The following is a 16,905-nucleotide window of genomic DNA, read 5'->3' on the forward strand; positions in this document are numbered from 1 at the left end:
ACATTAACAGCTCATGGGTGGGAAAACTGGATTTTCATCTGGCGTGTGTGGTATTTTGAGAACGCATCAAAAGTTGGGTGGGAAATAGTCCTTCTCCCTAAATTTTATCATATATAATAATATAAATAAAAAATAATATATATTATATAATTTATTAAATTAATATGATATAATAAATATATAATACAGTATATATTATATAATATAATATAATTATAGATATAAATTAATATATTTATTTTAAAAAATAATAATATAATAATTATATATAAAAAAAATTAAAAAATTAATAATATTTTTTAAAATAATTATATATTAATTATAATTTTTTATTATTTTATTTTTCTAAAAATATATCACATAATATGATAAAAAAAAATTGATTTTAATATATTATACATTATATGATTTCATTATTATAATTGACAACGTAGAACAGTTTTAGTTAACCCGTGATCAATTATTTTTGTTAATAATTTCGTATTTATCACTAAAACTATATTAATGCTATATGTGACGGTGCGAGGCCTAGTTGATGTGAATTTACGTACATAGACTAAAAGCACACAATATATTGAATCTTATACAAGCGACAATAATGTCAATTGAAATTATTACATAATTCCGTATATGCTATATGATATAGGTAAGTAGTGTTGATTAAGTGGGTTAATGTGTAGGAGAAATAGAGACCAAAAAAACAAATATTACGTGGTTTGATCCATTATTTGAGTATTTAGAGTTGACAATTTTCAATATAATTTGTTAATTGGATATGATATAATATAAAAAATATTAGGTTAAGATTGAGTTTTTTGACATAAATTTATTTCAGAGCATCCTGATATGACTCGAAATTAACTCGGATAATATTAGAGTTTACACAAAAATAACTCGATACGACATGAATTGACTCGAATATTTTGAAGAAATATTATGGATAAATTAATGAAATGTTGATAAACAATACCAATAAACAATAGTTGAAATCTTTATAGAGTATGTATAGTTATATTTTTATATAATTATAGTTTTTATATTATTATTTATTTTTATTTAAATATTTTAATTTATTATTAAATAAGATTATAAATGTATTTTAAAGGTTTTACTTATATTATAATTACATGTTATACCTTTTGTGTATAGTTGTATCTTTGTATAATTATAATTACTTATATTATTTTTTATTTTTATGTAAATATTTCATTTTATTATTAAGTAGTAAGAATTTGATTTGATTAGTCAAATTATCGATGTGTTTTAAAAGTCTTAAAATGTAAAATTTTAAACTATTTATCAATAAGACAAAATGTTATATTATCTGTTTTATTAATAGTATGTTTGAATAATTTAGTAAAAAAAATTAATACAATAAAAATACTGTTAAGAGTTAAAATAAGAGATAATTTTAGATTAATTTAGATTGGATCAGATTAGTTCGAATATTAAAGTGTTGAGTTAGAGTTAAAAAATTTTAACATGATTTTAAATTGGGTTTGGTTATAGTTAAAGATTTTTAATATAAAACTCAAACTGATTTAATACAAATATAATTCGATAATACGAATTATCGAATCTACGGGTGTCTATATTCATAGTCATTGACCGAATTAATTGTGGTTGTGAAATTACCATATGAGTCTCATTTTGGGGAGCAGTCTTTCAATATAACAGTTGTATTTACGTGGAATAATTGACTTGTGATAATAAAGCAAGAGCTTTTGTATATAATTTATGGCATAATTACGCGGTTCAACAGGCTCACGGCACTGAGTAGTTGCTGTAAAGAAAGCGACCTTGTTATAAACAACATCAAAAGAAGAGAATTTTGAGTATGCTTACAAACTTTTGTGGCTTACCCAACAAAAAAAAAAAAATAATAATACTAAACTTTTGTAATTTTATAATGGAGAAGAGGATGATAAAATGAGTAAACCCATTTATAGAAACGAAGAGATAATTGTAAGGGTATAATTGATATTTTAATCATTCTTGTAAGGGTAAAATAAATAATTCATTCGTAATTTTAAGCACAAATGTGGTTATATTGCATGTAAGATGGTGCGATTGACCAAAATCATACTCAGAATAATGCAATCTAATGATATGAGTAAATTTCGTTAGAATTCTATATTAGATAGTGTGATTTAACATAAATTGTATTATTTTGAGTATGATATGACTAGATTATCTTTTGAGACTATGATTTAAGATTACGTAAATCGGCCATCTCATATGCAATTTCAATCATATCGCACTATTTGAATTGTGACATGGTCTATATGCCACTTAAAAACCCTATTTTTATTGTATGGAATGGTGCCGATTAGAGTTTTGACATATTTTAAGTGAATAATTTCTAATATGGGGAAAGATGTATTATATTTAAAGGGTAAAAGTGATATTAATCTAAAACTTGTGAAAAAGTGTAAATAAAGCAAATCTTGGCTGAGAAATTGTTGAGCCGCCCCTTTCAACCGAGATTTTTTGTAATGCCGGCTCATCCCCGGGCCCCAACCTCCCTAGATTTGTTCATTTGGATCATAGTCAAAGATTCATATTAAAAAAGAGAGAGAGAGAGAGAGAGAGAAAGTTTCATAAAAATATTATTAAACTTTCATGCAAACACCTTAAAATGAAAGCGAAATTGGAAACACGGAGCAAGCTTTCTCTGCAGCAATTAATGGCATCACCTACTTTAATTACAAATAAATAAAGTTTCTGAATTCAGCTTTTGGCTTTAATTTTTGGTCCAGACTTATGACATAAACACAACGAACTGCCCATCCGTTGTCGCCAAAACACAAGATACAAAACACAAGTCCGGTCGTCGCCAATTTCTCATGTCTCAAACTGAAACTGATGTCCATTCCAAGCGCCAACATCGGACTCAACAAAAAACTGACGATAAGCGGCCGCCTTTACTTCCCGGACTTCCCGATCAAATCGCTCAGATTTGCCTCTCCAGAATCCACCCTTCTATTCTCTTCAACATCTCCCGTTCTTGGAGACGGTTGATTTACTCCCCTTCTTTCCCTCCTTTTCTTGCATTATATTCTCTTTTCTCTTCCAAATCTGATAAAATTCTTCATTTTTACTCGTTCGATCCCATTTCTTCCTCCTGGGAAGCTCTTCCTCCTCCGCCGTCCAATCCTCCGATCCACCTCCTCCTCCATCACCCTTCTTTTTTATCCCGGAAGCTTCCGATTCAGTCCGTTTCCGTTTCCGGAAAGCTCGTACTTCTCGCTGCTACTACTCATAATTTTAACCCCGCCCTCACGCGTCCTCTCTTGTTCAATCCCATCCACCGGAACTGGGTTTTTGGGCCCCCGCTCCTGACCCCACGCCGCTGGTGCGTTGCCGGCTCGCTCCGCAACGTTGTCTACGTGGCGAGCGGCATCGGATCTCATTTCTCGACCGACGTGGCGAGGTCGGTCGAGAAGTGGGATCTGTGGAAAACCAATAATAATAATACTTATTATCACAATGGTGACGTGGGGAGCTGGGAGAAGATGAAGGGGCTTAAAGATGGAAGATTTTGCAGAGACGCCATCGATGCCGTGGGGTGGAGAGGGAAGCTATGTATGGTAAATGTGAAAGGGTACGGCGCCAAGGAAGGAGTAGTTTATGACGTTGATGGGGACACGTGGCGGGAGATGCCGGAGGGGATGATTAAAGGTTGGAGGGGTCCGGTGGCGGCCGTGGACGAGGAGGCGATGTTTATGGTGGATGAGAGAAACGGCGCATTGAGAAAGTATGATGAAGGGAAGGATGATTGGATTGAGATAATTCAATCCAATATGCTCGTCGAAGCTCAACAGATTACCGGTGGCGGTGGGAGAGTTTGTGTTGTTGATAGGGAGGGTGGAATTGTGGTGGTGGATGTGGTGGCAGCACCGCCGCGGATGTGGGTGGTGGATACACCGAATGGGTTCCTAGCTTTAACGGTTCATATCCTCCCTCGGATGAGCCAGCCGGTTACAAGCAAGTCTTGATTGATTTTATTTTATTTTTTTCCCGCAATTTTTTATGAAATTGTTGAAAATTTCTTGTAAGAGATCATAATATACACAGATTTAAATTATTAATTATTAATTTAGAAATTAATTTAATAGGTGCTTGCGTTAAAAGTGAAAATTTGTCGATTGCTTGCAGCACAGAATGTAGACTTAGATTCTTAACTAATTTAAAGACTCAAGGACCAACTTTTAAAATACATATCGCCAATATCTCGTGAGATGATATAAAACTGTATTTATAGAATAAAAATAAAAATAAAAACTAACCGACTTATTTTATATACATAAATAAATATATATATTTAATATATATTATCATATAATTAAATAATTTTAAATTAATATTAAAATAATATTTAATTATATAATAATCTTTATAAATATGTATCAATTTATTTATTTAAGATATTTTTGTATAATATTATTTTATTTAAAAATTACTCTAATGCTATCTACTCAATTTTATTTTGTATAAATAAATTACACCATTTATTTTTATATATAATGTTTAAAACCAAGCCACAATTGCCGGTGGCCACCATTAATTTTGGTGTTTCCCTGTTTTGGCAGAGAAAATGTTTGACAAATGTCCAAGTGGCGGTCTAATCAGTCATATTCTCAAACTCAAAGTTTCAAACCATTAATATCAGTTCACATTACAAGACTGAAATGCTCTTGTCATGAGACAGGCTCTCCACTCCAATTGTTAGTATTTGTTCCCAAAGGGTGACTTTGGTAGGCCTGATATGGTCGAAATTGGTTTGATTTTAAAAGTTGATTTGATTTGATTTAATTTAATTCAATTTTTTTTATTAAAATTTGAATTGAATTTAAATAAAAAGATTTGATTTATTTTTTAATTCGAACTGAGCTAAACCCAAGAGGTATTCAGGTTAATTTAATTTGACTCGATTCAAATCTAATTTGAATTCGTGACTCGAATTAATAGTTCAAATTTATGGTTTAATTCAATTTGAATTCATTACTCAAATCAGCTCGAATTTAGTAGTTCAAAAACACAACTTTATTCTGCTCGAATTAGAAATTTTAAATATTATTTAGATAAAATAACATCATTTTATTAATAAACCGCAAACTCAAATCACAAATTCGAGTTATACAATTGAGCTATCAATTTGAACCATTAATTCAAACCGAATCGAACTACGAATTCAAATAATTAATTAGAGCTATAAAATCAAGCCAAACTCAAATCAAATCGAATTAAATCATTTTTTATCTGAACCGAATCTAATTTTGGCTTAACGAACTCAAACTGAATTTCAACCAAACCATTTCTATCAAAATCAAACTCAAACCAAGGAATGTTCGGTCTCATTCTAACCCAAATCCGCCCCTAGATTTAGGTGGTAAAAAGGTCAGATTTCAAGGTGGAGAGGTTGGATTAAGTCTCCCACATTATACTAAGATAATACTCTTATCTAATCCATTGATTATAAGACCAGCTATTAGACCTAAAACTTGACCTACTTAGACTAGTTAATTTAACCTAGAAAGAACGTTTCAACTTAAGTGAAATTCTTCCTTCAAAAAAAAAAAAAACTAGGGCTCCCATGAATGTTGGCATTGTCCGCAAATGTGCTGCCCCCTTAACCTGATTACGTACATTTGTCCATTTCAAATGATTTGGGCCAAATTGTTTAGCCCATCAATTAAACCCACTATATGATTTAGGACACTGCAAAGATTAGAATTAAGAAAGCATCAAATTCATTGCCCCCAAGGTGGGGAAAAAGAAAAAAGGATTTTCCTTGCCCAATGTAAAGAACCAACAATCTAGTTATAACAGCTAAAGGCATACACAGAAGCACCAACCTTAATCAAGTTCGTATTCAGTTCTTGGACACAAAATACAACCAAAGCCTGATTGGCTACTAACATCGTTTGCTTATAATGTGAACAAGCATCTGAATCATACAACTATTATTATAACATCACCCATATTAGAAGTGAAACCATTATCATAACATCACCCATATTAGAAGTGAAACCAAACATCATCGCACAGCAGACTTTCCTGGACATAGGACGAGACTATAACGCATAAAAAGTTGCAAATACCAAACCAGAAGAAAATGTAACAAGCTTTCACGTGAATGAGATGGAAAGCAACAGCATTCAGTTCTCGGAGCTATAAGAGGTCTTGCCTGCAGATAGATTTTCTCTTTGAAAACGGTTCATCTCCTCGTATGCCCATTCAAGACCAGGACAATAATGAAGTGGTGGATTGAATCTGCTATCGTCGATGTTATCCGGCAAAAATGCTCCATTCTCAATCAGGAATTTAACAGCTTCCCTCTTTCTTTCTTTGGCTGCAATGTGCAGTGGGGTCCCTGGTTTTAGATGTTCATGAAGAAATGGTTACCATTAGAGTTGAGTCAGTAGCACATAACATTATAAAGTAAATAGTTTCTCTTACAGTGAATTGCCGAAAAAAAAAAAAAAAAGAGTACTTATTATTGATGAGAATACTTACAGCCACAAGCACCCTTGGTTCTAGCATCAATGTCAGCACCCTGCTCAAGCAATTCATCCATGACTTCAATGTGGCCGCCTTGAGCAGCAAGGTGAAGTGGGCTAACCCCATTTGATTTGGGGCCCCATGCCGACACATTCACATCCATTCCTTCATTAATAAGTTGCTTCACCTGCTCCAAAGAAAATTTCAATCAACAACTATTCACCCATGCTGAAATTCTTGGCACAAAATGATAATCAGGAATCATCGCAACTATGATAGAAATCAATAATCTATTTCCTGAACAATATACCAGCCTCATTTTAGCATTATAATATAAAAAGTTAAAGGAGAAGATCAAAGACATAATACAAAACAAGAATCAAAAACTAAATTTTCAGAAGGATCTATGGAGAAACTAAACAATTAAGAAGCACCCAACTGTCAAAGTTTGTAAAATCTCCTGAAACCATAGTTCTGTGGTTACAAGCAACGTCGCATAGAAAGAAAGGAAGGCAAAATTAAAAAACACTCGTAATGATTTTTTAAGATCCGCAATTTGGGAGATTCATGATTTATTAAGTCATTAGTTCATGATCTAACAGTTGAACCCATAAAGATAGGAACCAGCACAAAATTAAACTCTACCTCATTTAGAAAGTATGTCTCTCAAATGGGTTAAAACTAATCAGTTAGTCTTCTTGATGTAAGCATATGAAGGCAGGAAAGAGAAAAAAAGGGTTAAGAAAAGAGTAATAAATACAACCTAAGTGCAACAACAGACGACCATCCAGCTATAATTAGAATACAAATAAAATATTCCCAAGTTCTCTTAAGCATTCTTCTTGTTTCCGGTCTAACAATTAATTCCAAAAACATATAAAAAAAACCCAAAAAAGAAAACATCTATCTAAAACAAAATTTAAAGCTATTTAGAAGGAGATAAATAAGCGTAAATAAATCAATAAATAAAACAACTCACCGCTTTGAGGTCACCTTTACGAGCACTGATATGAAGGGAGGTCCAACCCCTATCATCCCTGTCCACCAGAGACCTAAAGAATCGCTTTTTAGACAACTTACGCTGAAAACAAAACGGACCCAGTTGCTCTTGGGGTATGCTGTCAATCATCCTTTCCAATTTTCTTAATCAAACCGCCAGAAACCAAACCCTGAAAATTCAATTATCCTTTTGTTCGCAACAGCAAATTGACTGAAAACAAAACAACGAACAAAGAAGCCGATTTACATGATAGGAGAAAACAGAAATTAGCGAGAAGAAGAGGTGTGATTGGCAACGCAATAGGGAGAGAACGGATTGAGACCAGGACCCAAAACGCGAAGATTTTGACGCACGACGACGGAATTAACTACAGATAAAGATGAAATAAACATAGTAATCGATTAAGAATCCTAAAAACACAGAAATTTATCTGAATATTCGTAGATTAAAGAGAGATCAATTAGACGAATCCGGGTTTGATAAGAAGAGATTTGGGAGGAAACATTAAAAGCTAAAACTTTTGCCCCAATTGCAAAAAGAAGGAAGAATTTTACTAGAAATGAATTGAAAGAGAGGGGCCAAGGAATACTTTTACACCGGATATCTTTCCTTTTTTCGACAATGCCAGTTCAAGTTCTAGGGGATTTGCTCTATTCATGGTAAAAAATATTGGGCTTTGATGGGCCTGTCTCGTAGCCCATGATATTTTATGGGCCGGTTTTTCTAATGGAGAAATAAAACCAAATTTACATAAATATATTTATTCCTTTGCTCGCGCTCGGTCTCCCTCAGTCGCCGTCGACGACGATGGACACTGAAGAGATATTGCAAGAGTTAGATACCGTTAATGTTGAGCTCCAACTTGTGCAAGGTGAGGTGTAAACGTATTTGAATCATAAAATTCGAATTTATTTTGAAATTTTTACTACTAATTAACATTACAGACCAGATAAAACAATTGCTTGATCGGCAAGAGAAGTTGCAAGAGAGGCAATCGGAACTGAAGGCTTTATTGGAAGCATGTGAAGCATCGGTGAGCCGTACACAGTGTGGTGGCTCGGTTGGTGTGGAAGACTGGTCGGGGCATTTTGAGTGGGACTCTCGTGCCGATGACGTTAGGCTCAATGTGTTTGGAATTTCTACTTATCGTGCTAATCAGCGGGAGGTTGTTTAGTTTGGTTTCTGAATTACTTAATTTATTGTTATTGTTGTTTTATGCTTTTTTTAGTTGGTAGTAGAGTGGGGTTCAACATTTTGATTGCTCTAAGTGTGCATTAAGTGTGCAAAAGCAGATACTTGGTTGACTAGTAATTAATTTTCTATCTTTACCAGATTGTAAATGCTGTCATGAGTGGAAGAGATGTTCTGGTGATTATGGCTGCGGGTGGTGGCAAGAGCCTTTGCTACCAACTTCCAGCTATCCTTCGTGACGGAATTGCTCTTGTTGTCAGTCCATTGCTTTCTTTGATTCAGGATCAGGTGCTATTTGCTTATTTATAAATAAACAAAGTGTTGTGTACAGACATTTTGCTTTATATAGCTTTTCTTACAAACTTCAATGCTTTAGGTTATGTGCTTGGCTGCTTTAGGTATTCCAGCATACATGTTGACATCAACAACTACTAAAGAGAATGAGAAATTCATATACAGGGCCCTTGAAAAAGGTGAAGGGGAGCTAAAAATATTGTATGTCACTCCAGAAAAGATATCAAAAAGCAAGAGATTTATGTCGAAACTCGAAAAAAGTCATCATGTTGGTCGTTTTTCTTTAATTGCTATCGATGTAAGTATATGATTCAATGTTTTAGACTTGACTTTCAATGCGTGCACGTTTGTGTGTATATATATATACATACACACACTTTTTTCAATAAAAAAGTTATTTTCACTGTAGGGTTCTTGACAGACAATAATTCATAGTTTGTTGTAGAAATTCTATGGAATCATTTTGATGCTTGCATATGGTATATATCATTGTGCGTGTTGTATGATAAACTTATCATGTGACAGCAAAAAAACTTAATTTTGATTATTAGCCACACTTGGTATTCTTAATGTTGACCTGTTGAATGGTGATCTCATTTAGTAAAGTTCATCAACAGGAACAGTTTGATTGGTTGGGTTGATTTGCAGGAAGCTCATTGTTGTAGCCAGTGGGGTCATGATTTTCGTCCTGACTACAAGAATCTTGGCATTCTTAAGACTCAGTTCCCCAATGTTCCTATGGTGGCTTTGACTGTATGCCAATTTCTCCCTCTTTATAAAATATCTATTTAAAATGACGATCTATTGTTTGTGTACTAGCTGCAATTCTTGGGTTAATTTAATGAAGTTTGCTTTCTAACCTACATTTCAGGCAACTGCTACCCAGAAAGTCCAATATGATCTAATGGAGATGTTGCACATTCCAAAATGTGTTAAATTTGTCAGCACGGTCAACAGACCAAATCTCTTTTATATGGTATAGTTACTGGTGATCTTTGTTTGATCTGTGTAGTTTCCAACTTAACAGTCTAGGTGCTAATGTGGTGATTTCATTTGAGATGATATATTGCCAGGGGTACAGATTTCTTTGTGTAGGATCTACATAGCATGTATTTGTTACTGGGGGGGCTGATTTTGATGTTCATGTCATCCTTTGGACCCTTGGTTTAGTTTTAATCATCTTCTCTCTTTAAATGAATTTGTTTCCGTTTCTTGAAAAAAAAAAAAAATTATGGTGACTCTCTCATTGCAGGTACGAGAAAAATCATCAGTGGGAAAGGTGGTTGTTGATGAAATTGCTGAATTCATACAAGAATCTTATCCAAAGAATGAGTCAGGGATTGTCTATTGCTTTTCTAGAAAGGAATGTGAACAGGTTCATAACTTTCAATTTTGTCTGTCTTTTTGGTCCTTTTTATTTCATCTCATTTGCTTCATCTTGATTGGGAGTGGTTTTTTTTTTTTAAAATTATGGATTTTGCTTTAGTCATATATCTGTTGGATTAGGAGTTGGCAGTTTCGTTAAATTATAATAATGTTAGAGTGTCTAAGACTGTATTTGACCATACAAGTTGGACATGCAAATTGAATTAACCTTTTGAAATCAGTATGATAGTAAGACAATAATGTCAAAATCGTAGAATTGTTGTGTATAAAACTCTTTTAAAATGAACCTGCCTTGACTTATTCTTGATATTCAAGCACTCTTGCAAGGAATTTGGACTCAACAAGATGCCACATATTAGGTCCTTTCAATCCATTGCACTACGGAATACTTAAAACAAAATAGTACAAGGAATCATAACACATAGTTAACTCCTGCTAAATTTGAGTCTCTCCCTTGGAATTATTACCCTGTAAAAACATTGAAATCATTTCCAAGACATTATCTGGCAACAACCTTAATTCATATGGCCTCCTGTTTCCCGGGTGTTTTAGGTGCTCATTTTCTTTGAAGGTTGCTTTCTGATTGATGGGATGAATTTTAATTTTCATTTTGAAACTTGAGATAGCATTCTTATTTTAATCTAAACATCTGTGTTTTAGTCTGTATTGGATGTGCTAGGAAATATCTAGCGTTTAGATGGAGTGAATGTTTATTTCTAGCTCATTGTCAAGAGTTGTAGGTTGCTCAGGAGTTACGTGAGAGAGGAATTTCAGCTGATTATTATCATGCAGACATGGATGTGAATGTTCGTGAAAAAGTTCATATGAGGTACAAATATATATTAAAGTACTGTTTTTCCTAAGTATGTTTTAGGAGCTTAGTGAATATCTTAAAAAGGTGGTATCAGGTGCATAGTATTGCCATCTTAAATATACTGCTCAGTTAGAAGACATTGTAATACAGTATAATTTTGCTTGCTATACAAAAAACAATACAAGTGTCTTTACTGAAGCTTTCTGAAGCTATAAAACAATGAGCAGTACACCGTTTCTGTCATGGCTTTACTTTATGGTCTCATATATATGCTTAATTTATTGAATCATTTATACGTTTCTTTTTGAAATTTATGAAAGGTGGAGCAAAAATAAGTTGCAAGTGATTGTTGGTACGGTATGTAAAATTGTGATTATCAGTTTTTATTGGTGCTGATATTGCTTTATGGTTCTAATACTTTTGCTTACATGCCAGGTGGCATTTGGTATGGGGATCAACAAACCAGATGGTTAGTATTGTGAGTTCAAATTTGTGCAGCTGTTAGCACTAATTGTGAATGAGAAGCAGACTGAATTCTAGCCGTAATTCTTGGGTTTTCACTCTTTTGTGTATGAGAACTTTAAGGCATTTCTTGAAAATGGACTAGTCCATCATATAATATCATTTATATGAGAAAATACAGTATTGGCACAGTAATGTATCTTTATTTGCTAAAATGAACCCAAGGAAGAGTAAAACAGAGTTAAATTATGGCACTTTTCCATTGGGCATTACTTGTACATTTTGATTGATTGTTAAACCAGATTTTCTTGCGGTTCAATCGGTTGTATGACAATTCTTAGAAATATCTGCACATTGAGTAAACATATACCTCAATTGTATGAATTATTGTTCTAATTCTTCCAACAGGTTCTTTTTACTGGAACATATGTAATTAGTGTTTTAGTTGCGTGAATGTGAACATTTTAATAGAAATGAATTGAAACTAAATTTCTTCTGGTTGTGCCTTGTTCTTTCACCAGAAATGCATTTTATATTAATAATTCCTCTCTTAATTTTGGCATTATCTCTCTCTTTTTGTTTTGCCCATGTGACTGGAATCTTCTGGCTGTGAGTGCTTTTGCTTCACAGAAGTTTCTTTTCTACCTATTCGCCTTCACCACTTCCCCAATCCGTAATTTATTAACATGCTTTCTGTGCTGTTTATTTCTAGATCTATTCACAGATACACCCAACACATATTGCCTTCTTATTAAATATGAATTTTCCTCTCTATTATGTTGCTCTCCTGTTTTCAATGTTATAATAAATTCTTGCATTTCAAATATATGTTTCTATACATGTTCTTGTATTTAATATAACTAGTTGCTTGTAGTCAGGTTTGTCATCCATCACAGTCTGAGCAAATCAGTGGAAACATATTATCAGGTTCTTAATCGTTCCCCTGTAAGCAATATTTTTTTCCTTTTTCCCCATATATTCTTCTTTCTGTAATTGATTTTGCTGCAGGAAAGTGGCCGTGCTGGACGAGACGGACTTCCTTCTGAGTGCCTACTCTTTTTTAGGCCTGCTGATGTTCCTAGGCAGGTACTATATAGTTTGGCATTCCGAATATATGCTATATTTTCTCAATTATTCCTTTATTTGTAAATTGTGACACTTCTGTGAGCAGAGTTCAATGGTCTTCTACGAGAATTCTGGATTGCAGAATCTCTATGACATTGTACGATATTGCCAGGTACAAGCATTTGTACTTCTTTAATTTTTTTATTTACTATGGTATTGCTATCAACCAATAAGGAGTGCATGAGCTGTTGTTCATCATTGCTTTGAATGATGGACCTTGAAATATTTTATCTCTAGACATTAATTGATCTGTATACTTGTACCAGTCTAAAAAGCAATGTCGACGAAGTACTTTTTTTCGGCATTTTGCTGAGCCATTACAGGACTGCAATGGTATCATTTTTTGTTATTGAAATTCTGGTGACTTGTTCAAATTTTTTATACTGATTTTTGAATAATATAGTGTTAATGTTGTGTTTTCATAGGGATGTGTGACAACTGTGCATTCTCAAGTGAGGTTAAAGAAGTTGATGTATCTCGTATGTTTCCTTTTCTATTAATTTATACAAATATATGGTTTCTGGTTTTATTTTTAGGCACTGATCTAATTCAGTCACTATATGTCTGATATTATTAAAATTTTGAGTGTGTTCTACCTTTGCTTTTAAAATTCTTACATTGCCCCTAAGGTAAACTATAACTTTTTGCCTTAGTTAATGGTACCTTTTTGGAACTCCATTATTGTCCTTAAGAGATAATAACTCTTATGGCACGGTTTTTCCTTGAGCGGTAAAATCTCTTATGGCTTGGTTACCATGCTGGATAGTGGATAGTACACTACAAAATTTTGGTACTGTATTAAATGCTTCAAGGCAGGTGTTTGACACACTTCCAACTTGGGACTGTATTCAGTAAAATGATCAAATATTATAACGGAAGTGCACTAAGTAGTACCATGGGGTCGGGTTGGTTAATTTAGTGTATGGTTGTGAGTTAAAGAATTAAATTCTGCTGCCTATCCTTAACAACTTAAATTTTACAGTGGTTGGTTAGTGTCCTTTCCCAGCAAGTAGTCTTAAAGCGAGTTAACAGGTTTGAGTCCCAGATTGTTAGGGGAGATTGTGGGCTTATGGAGGCCATGAAGCACTCTGCAACTGTGGTTGTTTATAGTCAGTGTGCTGCTTCTAGCCAAAATTATATTTTCCAACTATTTATAATTATTTTACTGAAAAGTTTAAATCTGTTCTATGGCCTATATTCAGCTGAAACTTTCTTGATGTTACAGGCTTACTCTCTTTATTTTTGTTAATATAAAATTGATATCTAATGAACGAATTAGAAGGCAAATGTAATTGCTTTATTTCTGCATAATACGCCTATTTTTGCAGGTCATGCAAAATTTATGGTTTCTTTCCTGCAAGACATGAAAGAGAATGATCAGAGATTGACATTGTTGCAACTAGTGGACAAAATGAAAACTAAGCATAAGGAACTAGGTAGGTTTTGTGCCTCTTGTTGTGCCCAGGATGAATGATCAAAATTCTCGTGTTTATGAACAATAGAAAGACATGAAACAGAGCTATCTTCAATATCTGGGTTGGTAAATGGGTGTTGCATTAAAAACTATAGAGGGTCTCTAGGCTAATTTTTTGGCTATTAAAGACTTGGAAGATAAACCTTTATGGGTCTTTTACAGTATTCTTTTTTGCTTAAAGAATACAAAATTGTCTTTTAATACTGATATGGCATAAGTTGCTTGTGACAGTTATAATTTTCAATAATTGTTCCTTAACATTGTGTAATATAGCTATTGTAATGATAGTATATTTTGTTCATGTTAAGACTTCTATGTCCAGCTCTATCTTAATCATGTAAGCACTTCTTGGAGTTGATGCATCACCATTAATGTTATTTGAATTTAACTTTCCTTTAATTTGCCTTTCCCTTCTCTGACATCTGATATCAGGTTCTGACCTGAAGAAAGAAGAAATACAACAGCTTGTGTTAAAGCTTATCGTAGATCGTGTTTTGGTAAGATATAGACCCTTCAGATATGGAATCTTTTCATATGAGCTAGCTTCTGCTTATTTACTTGTCTGGCTTAAAAAACTATGGAAAATGTTCTATTTTGTTATAGATTAAGTGAGTGTTTTATTTCAAACTTTTAAAGACATAAGCTCAAATAGTCATTTCTAATAAAGGGAACAGAATTCAATCTGTTTATGGTCTTACCATTTCAGCTTGTAATGGAAATCTGTTTTTTTTTTTCCAGAATGAAGAATTTCAGCATACAGCTTATTCTACAAATGCTTATGTAACAGTAGGACCTCTGGCAAGACAAGTGCTGCTAGGTATGTGGCTTTTTTTTCCAAGGAAGATGACATGTTATACACTTTGAATAGGAGATTTCTATGATTAGATTATATACTACTATTTAACACTTTAATATTTACTCCTTTTCCTTGTTCATAGAGAGCTTTTCTTCAATGGATATGTTCATGATGATTTGGATGCTCAATATAAGTTTAAAACATGATCTTAGGCTATTTGTCTTTTAACTCTAGGTCATTTATGCTCATTCATTTTCAACATTTTTATACTCTCATCACATTCATCATGGAAGATTCCATGGCAAAATTTTGCATTTGTTAGAAAAATTGTCATTTATACAGATCGATTACAGTTAGGAGGGAGTCAATGTGCTAATAACATGGTCTGTTACTTGCCTTTGTTGAGTTCAAAAAGAGATCCTCAAGATGAAATTAAATGGCCTCCATGTAAATTGCTTTTGCTTTAAAACTTAAACAGAACTAAATATTCCCTTCCAGATTAACATATGGTTGTCTTCGTCTAATATATTTCATCAGATAATATAATCATATTCAAACCCAAATATTCATGTGCTATATTTTACAATTATTTTTTATGATTGACAATTAATTAACAGGGAAGAAGATCATTAAACTTGAGATTTCTGGCGGACTGAAGAATACGAATGGTGGAAAGAAATCAACCAAATGCAGTGTCGGCTCATCTTCATTGGAGCTTAAGCTTTATGAGCTAAGGAAGGAACTTTCTGCTGCTGATGGAGGAATACTTCCTCATTCTGTTTTGTCTAGTCAAATGATCAGAATTATAACTGCCCAGAGGCCCAATTCGATGGAAGAGGTAAGTTTCAACCATGTCAGTTTTCCCTATGAAGAGATGCATATTTAGTGACTTTGATGTTGAAAACTTCTACAAAATTATCAATTTAGGGATCATTATAATAATCGAAATCATAACTGTATATCATCTAATGTCATTCTCAGTTGGAGAAGATAATTGGAAAGTTGAAGACAGATAAGTATGGGACCAAAATTCTTGAAGAAATCAGCAAGTGCACCATTGCGGACCAACCTGATGACTATGCTGCGAGTGAAGGACAAACAAGTGAAACTAGAGCTAAGAAGCGCCTGAAGACAGAAAAGGTGCTTGTCATTGTTGAGAGTAGCGATGGTGAAGACGTGTGAAAGACTCCGGAAAGTTTTGTGAATTTCCTGAGAGCAACGATGATTTAGTGTGAAAGGCTCTGGAAAATTTTGTGAACTTCCTGGAGCTGCTGCTACTAACAATCATCAATGCCGGCAGAGACATCTGAATGTAAATGTATGTTATGATTTAAGCTATTTTTAATATAACTTTTCCAGTTTTTGAATATCTATTTTTCGGCATTTTTGGCACATGTATTATGCTCAGTTACAGCCTAGAAAAACACGCACCTAATTGGCATTTCTGGGTCTAATGGGATAAAAAAAAAACCGCCTTTCGTTTATTTTCTGAAACAGAAATATTATAATTTGGGTCTCCGTAGTTTTGAACTTGATTTGTCTCCTTTTGAATTTGAGTTTTTAATTATTTCGTTATTAAAATGACATCATTTATATATATATTAGTCGAAATAACTTTGTTTTGTATCAAAATTTTTAATTGACAAATTTAATAAGTAGTTTAAGCTCGAGCAAATTTGTATAAGATTGATTTGTTTTAGACTCGTTTAAACTGAATGTAAACTTGAGCTCGAATAGACTTAGTTTGAATCTAGCCTTACATCAATCAATATAATGAACTGTTATTCTATATCAAAGGTTGGGGGTGTTTGTGTAGTTTCAGAAACTATTGGGTCTACATGAGCGAAAACATGAGAGGA

The 16,905-nt window shown here is 33.4% G+C and overlaps 3 protein-coding genes across 4 annotated transcripts; 2 read left to right on the forward strand and 1 right to left on the reverse strand.

Annotated features, from left to right (window-relative positions):
• Nucleotides 1–2,602: 2,602 nt before the first annotated feature.
• LOC123222952 (F-box/kelch-repeat protein SKIP25-like) lies at nt 2,603–4,091 on the forward strand. Its single transcript, XM_044645982.1, has one exon. The coding sequence runs from the start codon at nt 2,847–2,849 to the stop codon at nt 3,996–3,998; it is 1,152 nt and encodes a 383-aa protein (XP_044501917.1). The 5' UTR covers nt 2,603–2,846; the 3' UTR covers nt 3,999–4,091.
• Nucleotides 4,092–5,841: 1,750 nt separating this feature from the next.
• Nucleotides 5,842–8,122, reverse strand: LOC123223355 (phytochrome-interacting ankyrin-repeat protein 2-like). The gene is made up of 4 exons (XM_044646510.1): nt 7,776–8,122; nt 7,484–7,611; nt 6,520–6,691; nt 5,842–6,376 (listed from the first exon to the last, which is right to left on the reverse strand). Exons 1-4 carry the CDS (start codon nt 7,894–7,896, stop codon nt 6,162–6,164), a joined length of 636 nt encoding a protein of 211 aa, XP_044502445.1. The 5' UTR covers nt 7,897–8,122; the 3' UTR covers nt 5,842–6,161.
• Nucleotides 8,123–8,244: 122 nt separating this feature from the next.
• On the forward strand, nt 8,245–16,413 carry LOC123223354 (ATP-dependent DNA helicase Q-like 2). 2 transcript variants are annotated; one of them, XM_044646508.1, is made up of 20 exons: nt 8,245–8,375; nt 8,449–8,669; nt 8,837–8,983; nt 9,072–9,287; nt 9,638–9,742; nt 9,861–9,965; nt 10,242–10,364; nt 11,116–11,204; nt 11,510–11,546; nt 11,625–11,658; nt 12,526–12,578; nt 12,660–12,737; nt 12,823–12,888; nt 13,043–13,109; nt 13,202–13,255; nt 14,105–14,212; nt 14,683–14,747; nt 14,989–15,067; nt 15,664–15,884; nt 16,028–16,413. In XM_044646508.1, exons 1-20 carry the CDS (start codon nt 8,312–8,314, stop codon nt 16,226–16,228), a joined length of 2,133 nt encoding a protein of 710 aa, XP_044502443.1. In that variant the 5' UTR covers nt 8,245–8,311; the 3' UTR covers nt 16,229–16,413. The 2 variants fall into 2 exon arrangements, with proteins under 2 accessions (XP_044502443.1, XP_044502444.1); XM_044646509.1 differs by having other exon boundaries at nt 8,265–8,375; nt 8,454–8,669.
• Nucleotides 16,414–16,905: the final 492 nt, after the last annotated feature.

Source organism: Mangifera indica, chromosome 8, assembly GCF_011075055.1.
Source record: "Mangifera indica cultivar Alphonso chromosome 8, CATAS_Mindica_2.1, whole genome shotgun sequence".
Lineage (NCBI taxonomy): Eukaryota > Viridiplantae > Streptophyta > Magnoliopsida > Sapindales > Anacardiaceae > Mangifera > Mangifera indica.